The sequence below is a fragment of the Hyla sarda genome, chromosome 4 (genome assembly GCF_029499605.1).
Source record: "Hyla sarda isolate aHylSar1 chromosome 4, aHylSar1.hap1, whole genome shotgun sequence".
In the NCBI taxonomy this organism is placed as follows: Eukaryota; Metazoa; Chordata; class Amphibia; order Anura; family Hylidae; genus Hyla; species Hyla sarda.
In genome coordinates this window covers 178,685,696-178,699,285 of record NC_079192.1, presented here as the reverse complement: position 1 = coordinate 178,699,285, position 13,590 = coordinate 178,685,696, and the positions used below count along the sequence as shown (strand labels likewise).

Genomic DNA, 13,590 nt, shown 5'->3' with positions numbered 1-13,590 from the left:
TGGGGGAGGCCGCCCGCAGCACTCAGGATCGGAGCGCAGCTCCGATCCTGAGTTAACCCTGTAGACGCTGCGGTCACTGTGACCGCGGCGTCTATTAGGATTACAGAAGGAGGGAGCTCCAACTGTCACCATCGGCGCTCTGCAAAGTGAAAGCAGAGCGCTGATGGTTGCCATGGCAACCGGAGGACTGACAGTAGCCTCCGTTGCCATGGCAACATGAGTGATCAGTCTCTACCTAAGGTAGGGACTGATCTTTCCTATGCCTGTCAGTACTGACAGACATAGGCAAAATTCAATGGAGTACAGATGTGTACTCCATTGAATTCTGTGTATAACAGTAAAACAAAAAAAAGTTAAATGTGAAATAAAGTGAAAAAGAAATTAAAAAAGTGAAAAAAAAATAAAAATGTGAAAAAAAATTAAAATAAAAAATATGAAAAATAAAATGAAAAAAATTGGAAAAAAATAGTAAAATAAATTATATATATATATATTACACCCCAACACAAACTCAAAAATAGTCCCCCAAAAAACATCAACATGTCCCGCAAAAAAAGAGTCCATACACAATTGCGTCAGTGAAAAAATAAAAAAGTTATGGCTCACAGAATACGGCGAATTAAAAACGTGATTTTTTTTACTAAAATCGTTTTTATGCTATAAATGAACTAAAATATAAAAAAAAGCATAGAAATTTGGTATCGCCGTAACCGTATCAACCTGCAGAGTAAAGTTAACATGTCTTTTATACCGCATGACGAACGACCTAAATTCTTTTAATAAAAAACAACAGCAGAATAGATTTTTTTATGTATATCACCTCATAAAAAATAAAATAAAAAACGCTCAAAGTGTCACATGTGTCCCAGAATGGTACCAATAAAAGCGTCAACTTGTCTCCCAAAAATATTTTTTCACCCCAATGCCTCTGCAACTTTATATGATGCCAACAAAATATCCTAAACTAAAAGGGTGCCCCAAAATCCACATAGCACTCCTTCATGTCTGAGGCCTGCATGAGAGACACATGGCGCAAAACGGCCACATATGGGATATTTCTAAAAACGTCAGAATTCAGGGAATAAATCTTGAGTTTTATTTCTTTGTCAACACCTATTGTGTTACAGAAAAAAATGGATAAAAATGAAAAATCTGCAAAAAAAATGAAATTTTTAAATTCAGCCTCCTCTTTGCTTTCATTTCTGTGAAGCACCGAAAGGGTTAATAAACTTCTTTAATGTCATTCTGACTACTTTAAGGGGTGCAGGTTATAAAATGGGGTGATTTATGGGGGTATCTAACATTCAGGCCCCTCAATTCCACTTCAGAACTGAACTGGTCCCTGAAAAATCAGATTTTGAAATTTTCTTGAAAATCTGGAAAATTGCTGCTAAACTTATAAACCTTCTAAGATTCTAAAAAAGTCAAATAATGTTTATCAAATGATGGGAACATAAAGTAGACATATTGTAGATGTAAATTAATCATTAATTTGGTGCGATATGACTATTTATGGTACAAGCATAAAATGTAAAGTCTAGAAAAATGCTAATTTTTCATTTTTTTCGCCAAATTTTTCATTTTTTTTACAAAAAACGCTAAATATATCAATCAAAATTGACCACTAATGTAAAGTACAATATGTCACGAAAAAACAATCTCGGAATTGGATTGATAAGTAAAAGCATTCCAGAGTTATTACCACATAAAGAGACACATGTCAGATTTGAAAAAAAGGCCTTGGTCATTGAGGCCAAAACAGGCTGTTGAGTAAAGGGGTTAAGGACATTACATCAAAGTTAGATCAGCCTGTAGTGTGGTTTTCCACTTGGATTTTGAGTGTTACTCCATATCCAGACCTCCATGGGTTGATAAATTTGATTTCCATTGATAATTTTTGTGTGATTTTGTTGTCAGCACATTCAACTATGTAAAGACGAAAGTATTTCATATGATTAGTTCATTCATTCAGATCTAGGATGTGTTATCTTGGTGTTCCCTTTATTTTTTGAGCAGTGTACATCAATGCTAAGAGGCAGGGCTGACACCTTGATAATGTTCTGCATGAAATTCAATTTTCATGTCGTGCTGGGTACTGTGAGCGCTAATAACAAATCACTTACACAAGATTATTGCTACTTCTTATTTATCCTGTTGACAATCTTATTATTTATATTTTTATTGGTTTTGTATGCATTCACCAGATAATCTAAGACTCGAAATTGAATACTACCTTACACTACAATAGTTACATAAGTTTTATTATTTTTTATACAACATTGAATGCTTTGAAGCAGTGTATCTATCAAAGACATTTATGGCATATCTCACCTATGGGACTCCCTGACCCTCTCTGGCCTGGGTGTGGTGGCCAGAGGTAGCTGGGATTACCCATGCAGCTAATGGGCTGTTCTACACTGTATCTGTACCTCCCCTAGGACTAAATGCAAGAACAGAGTGCAACACTGCTGAAATAAACACAGAGCACACATAAGGCCCCAGAATTATTGACATTGATCATTATTAAAATGACCTTGTTTTAGATTTAACAGAGAAATGCCATGCAAATATTTTAAGTTCTCCTGTGCCTGGGCTTCCAAAACGTGAAAAAAATAAAATAAAATCACCTTTCTACGTTCCCCCTTCGCGCCGATACTCCAGCACTGCTCGGCTCCCTGCTTCTTAGGCTCGGAATGTCACACTAGGGTCAGAGTATCGCCAGCTGCAGCGATGTCCTGCCTCAGCTGGTGATAGGCTGAGTGCACTCTCATGTAAGGAGCCAACCAGAGCGCTCAGCCTATCACTGGCCCAGGCAGGGAGCCGAGCAGCGCCAGAGGAACGGGACGCTGATATCGGCGCAACAGGGGAACATAGAAAGGTGAGTTAAAGTTTGTTTTTAGTTTTTGTAGCATTTCTCCTTAAAGAATACTAAAGCTTTTATAAATAATTCAAAATTATGGAATAGAAATATTAGTTATAGGATTTTATACTGGCATTTTTTTATTTTATTTTTATCTGTTCCTCTCAATGTATCCACTCAGGAATGGATGTCATCAAAAACAGACAACATATTTCTGTTTTAGGTGAGACAGTTTACAGAGTGAATTTCAATGGATGCTGCTTTATGGTACAGTGTTTCATAACCATTGTTTCAGGTTTCAGATAGGAAATGTTATCATGTATTTTCTCCACTCCTCTTCTCCTTCCTCCTGAAGTGATCGTTCACTACAAATAACAGTATATAGTAATATTCATAATGCAGAAAAAAAGTTTTGGCCTGGAATACCCCTTGAAGGTTGTAAAAACTTCAAGAGGCAAACTATATCTCAGTTATAAGAAGATGATTGTGACACGTTTAGTATCTTTCTTCAATGTTTGAGGGCTTCATCATGATACTAGGAGTCAATGGTGTCCATCCTACTTTACTAAACATGACTGCAACAAATTTTTGGAAGTTTGTTGTCTGCATTTAAGCAGCACATGCAAGAATAAAAGTTTAATAGGTATAAATGGGTACACAGGACATGACAAGAAAACATTGGGTAGGAATAGAAGGGAGAGCAGGACCTGGTGGTTCATTAAGAGAAGAGAAAATTTGACAAAAGCATAAAGCTTCTGTCTTAGCCACACAAAGGTAGGTCAGCATACTGACGGATGATATTTAGAAGTGGGTGATCAATAAGTGCATGGACACAATAAAATACCAGTGTAAACCCTTTTTCAGCCTATGTTCCCATTCAGTTTTCTGAGCCCTTATTTTGATACAACACCAAAATAAAAATTCCTAAAAATTTCCATTACAGTATTTTACTGAGGTGCACCAAATTCCTTCTTCTTTTAGTCTTTTGTTTGGCACCCCCCCCCCCCCCCACACACACACACACGCACCCCCCTTAATTACACCCCCTCCCTCCCCTCCCCCCAGGGGCAGACTGACAACACTCGGGGCCCCCAGACCAAAAAAAAAAGGCAAGGGCCCCTGCTAGGCTCTGCAGCTCGTCAATCTTCTGCCACGCTCCTATTCCACCCAAATCCTACACACAATAAATAAAAAATTATATATGTGAAACACTTTAACGTAGGTAAATTTCCATGACCAATAATACTGGTATACAAGGAGTAAATATATACCGCCACACAATAACTGGATAATACCGCCATACTGTACTGAATAAAACCACTATATACAGACCAGTATACTATAAAGAATCTGTATACAATATAAGTGATTATATACAGAACCATATGGCGATAGATATCAGCTGTACACAGGATGTGTATACCATATAAGTGATTAGAGTTACATTTTGGGACTCACAATTACGTCTTTTCTGATCAGCGGCGTCCTCTTTCCTTTTCTTCTCCGTCCGGATAAGACCGCCATGTGGATCTCTTAACATCTGCAGGAAAAACATGTCAGACTCTGCATATATTCAGTGTCCTCCCCTCCTCTACACAATCTTTACATCTATAGGCCCACAAACTAATAATGCCCTCCTTGGTGTCCTGCACAGTAAAAGGGCAGGTAGGTAGGTAGCCAGGTAACCCCCTCTTTCCCATAGGTATATGCAGAGTTACACCCCCCACCTTTCCCATAGGTATATGCAGTTACATCCCCCCTCTTTCCCATAGGTATATGCAGAGCTACACCCCCCCCTCTTTCCCATAGGTATATGCAGAGCTACACCCCCCTCTTTCCCATATGTATATGTAGAGCTACACCCCCCCTTCCCCATAGGTATATGCAGAGCTACATCCCCCCCCTTCCCCATAGGTATATGCAGAGCTACACTCTCCCTTCCCCATAGGTATATGCAGAGCTACACCCCCCTCTTCCCCATAGGTATATGCAGAGCACCCCCCTCTCCCTCCCTATAGGTATATGCAGAGCACCCCCCTCTCCCCCCTTCCCTATAGGTATATGCAGAGCCCCCCCCTCCCCTATAGGTATATGCAGAGCACCCCCCCTCTACCCCTTCCCTATAGGTATATGCAGTGCACCCCTCTCCCCCCCTTCCCTATAAGTATATGCAGAACACCCCCCTTCCCTATAAGTATATGCAGAGCACCCCCCCCCCTTCCCTATAGGTATAGGCAGGGTTAAAAAAAATAAAATAAAAAAAAGGATGCTCACCTGATATCCCACGCAGCGATCTCCTCAGCAAGGGCCCGCGTCTTCTCCCCTCCACTGTACAGGCGCCGGATGAGTGACGTCACCGGCGCCTGTACTGCGTGCTGCGTGGGGGCAGAGGTCACGTCTCCTCTGTGTAAGCTGCCGATGCGGCTCACACAGAGGGGACGCCTTCTCCTGTATGTGCGTGTATCGCGCATACAGGAGAATGTAGCGCTGTCTGCTGGGGATCTGGGATGAGCATCCCGGACCTCAGCAGCGGTGGCGGGTCAGTCCGCCCTTGGCAGCCCCCTTGAGAGTGGCACCCGGGGCGGGCGGGCCACCCCCCCCCCCCCCCTCTTGGTACGCCACTGCTCCATCGTTGTTTTTTTTCTATGTTTGTGCAATATACACTGGCACTTTAATGTGGAGCACCACTCACTTTATCAAAAACCGGGACTTTGTGCAATTATTGCCGTGTGTACAGTACCCTTTCCCTTCCGTGACATAGCAGTGTCCGGTACCTTCAAATCTCTGCAGTGGCTATTTTACTGAGTTGGTTCCACTTTTGGTTAAGTAACAATACTGATCAAAATTCGCTCTTGAGCTATGTTCACACAGCGAAATGTCCGCACGTAGAATCTCCTTGCAGACACTCCGCAAACTGTAGGGCGCCAGCATAATATTCCAGCGCTAACATAGCACAGGAATGTGCCATCTCGTAGACGGACTTTGTGTGGACACAGAAATAGGAATTAACGTACCAGGAACATCGCACGGAAATTCAGTTGTGTGTACAGCGCAGCAGAATCCCATTGAATTTAACGGGACTCTGCTGCAGCGGAATTTCTGTGCTGACATTACAAGTGGAATTCCGCACGGAAATTCCGACGTGTAAACATATGTGGTGTCCCGGTACCATATTGCATACCGTACCTAGTGTGGAAGTCCCCAAAGTCAGAGTTACTACGCTCAGGTAGGTTCCCCCAGGTAGGACAGCCCCTTGTCGCCTCTCTTCTACTCTAACTCTATAGTGTTTACATATGTATATATTTAATAATGTGTGTATTTAGGATAATGTATAGAGTACTTACATTGTTAGCGTCGCAGGACCTTCGGTCATGTGACTATGTTAAATCCTCTATGGTATGTTGGAGGACCTTTGGAGGTCCTTGGGTCACATGTTACCCATAACCCTTTGTAATGGTGATTGACAGAAGAATTGGACAAATTAGCTCTAGTTCAGCCACTGCCCATATAAGGGCGCTGTAGCCAATTATCGCTCTCTTGGGTTGCTGCTCTCGTGGATGCCGGACTAGCAGGACAGATCTGCGCAACTTCTAAAGACACACTAGGCCAGAAAACCTACCGGCCTCAGCTGAACTAAACCGTGAGTTCTGAACTAATCCCGCTAAAGCTAACGTGATTACTGGACCGCAACTAATTCCCCTAAATCCAGTGGAACAGCGCATATTATCCTAAAGACTCTAAATTGCTTAAAGTCCCAACCTTTGTCAATCTCCAAGAGAACTTGCATGTATAGAGACTGGTTCTAGTTATGAATCTTGCATAAAATCTTCAGTAAAAGTTACAACTGTTTTCAGCAAACTCTCCGGTTGTGGACATTCAATTATTCTCTACCTCCCTATCACTCTTGGGAAGGGTGGCGGTACGACAAGCATTACTGATGAGCCCTCACGAATAGAAAGGGTTAAACAAGCACCCTTTAGTCACCGCACAACTACACCCCATATACCCTACTCCCCCAGGCTATCACACATAGGCTAATATGTGGCTTAGAAACTGAGTGGGAACATAGCATACGAGTTATTAGAGATGATTTTGTGTAGAGGTTGAACACAGAAAGGGAATTATCAGTTCCCTTTTACCTGCAGATCTATATTGGGGATTGTAAGATTAACACCAATCAATAATACGTAAGATTAACACCATCATTAATACATAAAGCAGAGAAATGGAATGATAAGGAAATATACATTAGACATTAAAGGGTTGTACACTGCCTAAATTGTGCCTCAACAAGCGCAAAGAACTGCAAAGGCTATGTAGCTGTCCATAAGAAAGGCTGCTTCTCCCAACACACTACCCTCTATCTATGAATCAGTTACATTAGAATTATTTAATACATATATCCCCCCCCCCCCCTCAGAGACAGGAAAAATATCTTGCTGCTCAACAGGACACTAAAAAATAAGAGGTTTACTACAATATTGCCACAACAATATATGGTAATGTAACATTGTCAAAATCAGATGCACTTTACGTAAAACTCCACTTATGGTGGCACTCTACGTGACTGCAGCGAAGACCCCCATTTCCAGTGTAGGCTTTTATTGAACAGAATATAAGCTATCCTAAAACATGCTACAGTTCACATGACTTTTATTAAGGACACATGGTCCCTGGCACTCTGGAGAGGAATGGTATTGCATACTCTCATTTAGGGTCTGTTCACACATACTGTATATGCTGCAGAATTTATGCGGTGGATTTTATGCTATATGAATCAAAGTATAAAAACAGCAACATAAAATCTGCAGCATATACAGTACCTGTGAACATACCCTTTGTCAGTATTGTGAGCAAGAATAAAGTGTGTATTTAATATAATGTGCGGACATAGCATCGCTGGAGAGCCACAAGTGACGAGACTGAAATGCAAGTCAATTCATAAACTGTTCAATGTCTATAAAGATACATTAATAGTACATATGAGCAATGAAAATACACATTGAATTATTTATAGGCAGACAATAAAAGATCCCAGTTTACTACCTGCTTGCTGGACAAAGTAGTTAATCTATTATTTCATTAAGGGAGGAAGTTATGTAACTCAGTACATTACAAATATAGCTAAGGCTAAGTGAAAGAATTTAAAAAAAAACAACTATAACAATTTTATTCTAGACCAGTGGTCTACAACCTGCGGACCTCCAGATGTTGCAAAACTACAACTCCTGGCATGCCCGGACAGCCAATGGCTGTCCGGGCATGCTGGGAGTTGTAGTTTTGCAACATCTGGAGGTCCGCAGGTTGAAGACCACTGTTCTAGACCCTAGTCTAGAATTTAGTTTATCATAAATGGCTTAAAGGAGTATTCCAGGCCAAAACTTTTTTTTATATATCAACTGGCTCCGGAAAGTTCAACAGATTTGTAAATTACTTCTATTAAAAAATCTTAATCCTTCCAATAGTTATTAGCTTCTGAAGTTCAGTTGTTGTTTTCTGTCTAACTGCTCTCTGATGACTCACGTCCTGGAAGCTGTGCAGTTCTTATGGGGATATTCTCCCATCATGCACAGCTCCCGGGACGTGACATCATCATTGAGCAGTTAGACAGAAAACTTCAGAAGCTAATAACTATTGGAAGGCTTAAGATTTTTTAATAGAAGTAATTTACAAATCTGTTTAACTTTCCGGAGCCAGTTGATATATATATATATATATATATATATATTATATATATATATATATTATATAAAAAAGGTTTTGCCTGGAATACCCCTTTAACGTGTGATTTTAGGACAGCGCTTTTAACTCAATGCTGGCTGTGCTTGCATGCTGCTGCTCCTCCATTCATTTGGGGGTCAGCTGACTTCCATTCCTCAGGATTAGTGGGGTCCCATAGGCGGACAGCCAACAATAAGTTAGTTATCTGCTGTCCCGTAGAGAGGGGACAACATTTGCACTTGGGGTAATCTTTAAAAGGATAAAACTTTTTCACATGGAATATCCTTTTTGCTGTTGCAAATATTGTTCACATGTATACCTATATTCTGTGAAATGGTTTCATAGTAGCATTTATCAGTCGTTACTATGGAATATTGTCCACAAGGTGTAGAGTCAGACCAACCAATGGAACAACGATTCCAGTATTATAAAATATGTGTCTATAGTTAGCACAACTTGGTCTCATTAAATGATAATACAGTTGTGATGACTATTATAAGTGTCCTTATTATGGTAGTCATTACGACTGTTTTAACATTTAATAAGACCAAGTTGCGCCAACTATAGACACATATTTTATACTATTTTGTTATTTTGTAGGAGGATCAGGGGTGCGTACCAATAGTACAGCCGGAGCAGGCACAACCTCAGTAGTCTCACACCCCTAGAATTAAAGCGCTAGTGTTTTCATTTTAGCTTGATTCCATTATTATATTTATTAGCTTTAAAGGGGTATTCCAGTAAAAAACAGTTATTTATATATATATATATATATATATATATATATATATATATATATCTCAACTGGCTCCAGAAAGTTAAACAGATTTGTAATTTACTTCTATTAAAAAAATCTTAATCCTTTCAGTACTTATGAGCTTCTGAAGTTAAGTTTGTTCTTTTCTGTCTAAGTGCTCTCTGATGACATCTGTCTCGGGAAACGCCCAGTTTAGAAGAGGTTTGCTATGGGGATTTGCTTCTAAACTGGGCGTTTCCCGAGACAGGTGTCATCAGAGAGGACTAAGACAGAAAAGAACAACCTTAACTTCAGAAGCTCATAAGTACTGAAAGGATAAAAAAATTTAAATAGAAGTAATTTACAAATCTGTTTAACTTTCTGGAGCCAGTTGATTATATATATATATATATATATATATATAAAGTTTTTTTCCTGGATAACCCCTTTAATTCTTTACAGTCGGATGAGACCAATGATCGTCAGTTGTCAGAACAACACTACCAATTCAAGTTCAGCATCAATGCCAAATGCAGATTCACTTTGTTCTATGCCTCTTTATCTTCTCTATTATCCTGGGCATTAGGAGCATTACAGGGAATTAAATTGTACAGAGGAGCGTCCATTTCTTATGTCAAATATCTTTTTGTATACCAATAAGGTCTCCTTAAAGGGGTTAACAAGGAAAAAAACTTACACATACACACATATATATATATATATATATATATATATCAACTGGCTCCAGAAAGTTAAACAGATTTGTAAATTACATCTATAAAAAAAATCTTAATCCTTTCAGTACTTATGAGCTTCTGAAGTTAAGGTTGTTCTTTTCTGTCTAAGTCCTCTCCAATGACACCTGTCTCTGGAAATGGCCAGTTTAGAAGCAAATCCCCATAGCAAACCTCTTCTAAAGTGGGTGTTTCCCAAGACAGGTGTCATCAGAGAGCACTTAGAAAAGAACAACCTTAACTTCAGAAGCTCATAAGTACTGAATGGATTAAGATTTTTTAATAGAAGTAATTTACAAATCGGTTTAACTTTCTGGAGCCAGTTGATATATATAAAACAGTTTTTTCCTGGAATACCCCTTTAAACTCTTCCTAAAACTCTCTCATACTAGACAAACCAGTCTCTTCCAAAAGCAAGGGTCACCCATCTGTAGTGTGCCAAGAGATACCTAATATTTCATTTACATGATTGTTGGTTTTTGCATACTATTTTTTTTATGATTTTTATATCATTTGAGTGACTACATTACCCGTATGAAATCTGCCACCGATACTTTTTGGAATAAATAGACCTTTTATCCTACCCTGTTATTTGGACCATTTGATGCTGCAAAATAGATTCTATGGGACATCTCAGAAGTGACAATACATCTTTGTCTGCACATGACTCTTCTAGGACAAGATTCATGTCACTGTCTGTAACACATTGACAAAAAAATGTTCATCTTACTGTAATACTTAAAAAATATATACAGTGAACCCTCAACTTACAATGGCCTCAACATACAATAGTTTCAACATACAAAGGTCTTTTCTGGACCATTGTAACTTGAAACCAGACTCAACATACAATGCTACGGACAGTGCAGATCTGAGATACCTGTCACAACTGGAGGAACTGACCAATCAGAATGGGCATTTTACTGGTAAATCCCCTGTATTACTGAAGTGCATGCACTGACTGGTTTCAGGTAGTGCACCCTACAGTATAGGGAGGAACTACAAGTTCTGTACTACTCCTTACCTGTGCCGGGGTTAGCTGCTCTTTTGGACACTAAGTAAGGGTGGCTCTATTAAGGACACTGGGGGGGAATGCATCAACATCAGTGTATGGTAGAGCTTTTTTTTTTACCCCTTTCTGCTGCGTGTATTTGTCATTTAGCTGCGCAAAATTTACTAAACTTGAGCACGGGTCTCTGTGAATCATGTGCAGTAATAGAATCCAGCCCATCTCAGCTCTTGAAAAAAAATATAAGGCAGACTTGTACGTGTGCTCGGAGCTGGTGTATATTTGCGCAAAAAAATGACACTTGCGTTCTTTTTGTGCGCAAAAAAAAAAAAAGACGCAGTTGGTAAATTCATGTCTACAGGAAAAACGGCTCTACAGTACACCTGAACGGTGACATCTTTAGAAAAGGTTCCACCAAAAAAAGACGCACAAAAAGAACGCAGGAAACATCCTTGCGCAAGATTTTGCGCAAGAAAATACACCTAAAATTACTCTATATAGATTGATGAATCCCCCCCCCCCCCCCATGTGTGTATTTTACAGGACCCTGAAGAAGCTCCTGTCCTCTACATAAACCATTGTTTCCCAACTAGGGTGCCTCCAGCTGTTGCAAAACTACAACTCCCAGCATGCGCAAGAAAATACACCTAAAATTACTCTATATAGATTGATGAATCCCCCCCCCCACCCCAATGTGTGTATTTTACAGGACCCTGAAGAAGCTCCTGTCCTCTACATAAACCATTGTTTCCCAACTAGGGTGCCTCCAGCTGTTGCAAAACTACAACTCCCAGCATGCCCGGACAGCCAACGGCTGTCCGGGCATGCTGGGAGTTGTAGTTTTGCAACAGCTGGAGGCACCCTGGTTGGGAAACACTAACATAGACAGTGATTTACCGCTCCCAGCAGATCTTCCTTACTTTTAAATGTAAGGATTTGTTTTATCTATATTAGTTATCTACTTATTTTTCTTTAATCCTCACTTTTTCTTTTTTTCGGATGACATTTTGGGGCTTCAGAACCAATTACCAGTTTCCATAGGGTTCTGGTCTCAACATACAATGATTTCAACATACAATAGTTGTCCTGGAACCGATCAATAGTGTAACTTGAGGGACCACTATATATAAACCCATGCTGTACCACACAGTACTGACCCTTTAATTTTAATGTTTTTTTTATTGTTTTCAATGAAATGAGAACTACAGATAACTCAAATAATAATAATAATAATAATAATAATAATAATAAATAGACAGAAACAGCTGTCAGCTATGAAAAGTAAATTGTTGACGCTGCCCCTTTAATTTCAGAAGCAATTGAGTGTTGGCAGCTTGGTGTCTTAGAATTGTAAAAGTTCTACTTACCAATTGCCCACTGGTTGCCTCCTCTCTGAAGTACGTTGATTTTGCCCAGTTTGCCAGTTTCCTCAGTGAACTCCACGCAGACAGTGAGTGAGACAAAAGAGAAGAGAAGTAGGTGGGCAAGGAACCCGATGGGCAGAATTCTGGTGAGAGGAACTGCAGACATGTCTGTGCTGTGTGGAGATGTGTGAGGGATGCGAGGACTGATCTCTCTTCTCTCCCTTCACTCACAGTCTCTTTATATAGTAGGTGCTCTGGGAGGGGGGGGCAGCAGGCTTGTGAGGAGTAACACGTGTTACCACTGTATGCAGGACTTAACCCTCCATTTTCCAAAAGGGGGCACTTTGTTTATAGTGCGCAGGTGTATGTGAATACCTAATATGCATGAAAGTCTCAGGATATCGTGCTACAGGTGCAGCTGGTGTACTCCAGAGGATGCAGCAAAACATAGAATGTAACCCCTACAGTACCAGCTGAACTGTAGATAATCATATTTGAGTTGTAGCATTAGCATGGCTATTAATCATTAGGCATGCTAATGCTAATGCTAATAACATATTTTCTAGTATTTGTCTATCACCTACTATTACAATTTGTTATACTGGTAACAGTTCTCCATCGACCGCATCATCCATGTGAAATCCACCCAGTAACCTCAGCTTTAGCAGCAATAATTACAATTGCCGTGTCCCAAGGTTTAGTATAAGTCTCATATCTGGCTTTTTATTTTATTTGTTTTTTTAGCAATTATATCCTGATTTATTATTTTTATGAAACTGCTTTAAAGAAGCATTTCGAGAATTATTTTATTTGCTTATATAGTGCAGCAAAGGCTGTTAAAACTAAGGTGGAGATTTTTTTTTTATATTCCCCTTACTTACCTCTTTTCGCTGATTTTACTGCATTTTAGCAGTTTTCGCAGCTAATTTGGTAAAAATAATGTTTTACCGTATTTTGCACAATTGAACTACAATCTTAATTTTTGCCATGATTTGGGGAAAACCAAAGCAAAAACAGAAAAAAGCAGCAAGAAACGCAATCTGTGAACACAGCCTCAGGGAAGGATTATAACTACTATATATCCTGATCCCATAGAGATAGCAGATGGAGCTGAGAGGGGTCTTGGAGCTAGTATGAGGCAAATGGTAAGTGATATATCATCCTGT

General features: G+C 39.7%; 1 protein-coding gene across 1 annotated transcript in view; it reads right to left on the bottom strand.

Moving 5' to 3' along the window:
• LOC130368756 (bombesin-like) overlaps nucleotides 1–12,642 on the bottom strand; it is a 31,179-nt gene extending 18,537 nt beyond the window's left edge. Inside the window, exon 1 of the mRNA XM_056572929.1 lies at nucleotides 12,428–12,642. Within this exon, the coding sequence (XP_056428904.1) occupies nucleotides 12,428–12,590 (163 nt within the window). The 5' untranslated portion in view covers nucleotides 12,591–12,642. The remainder of the gene's footprint in view (nucleotides 1–12,427) is intronic.
• Between the last annotated feature and the right edge of the window lie 948 nt (nucleotides 12,643–13,590).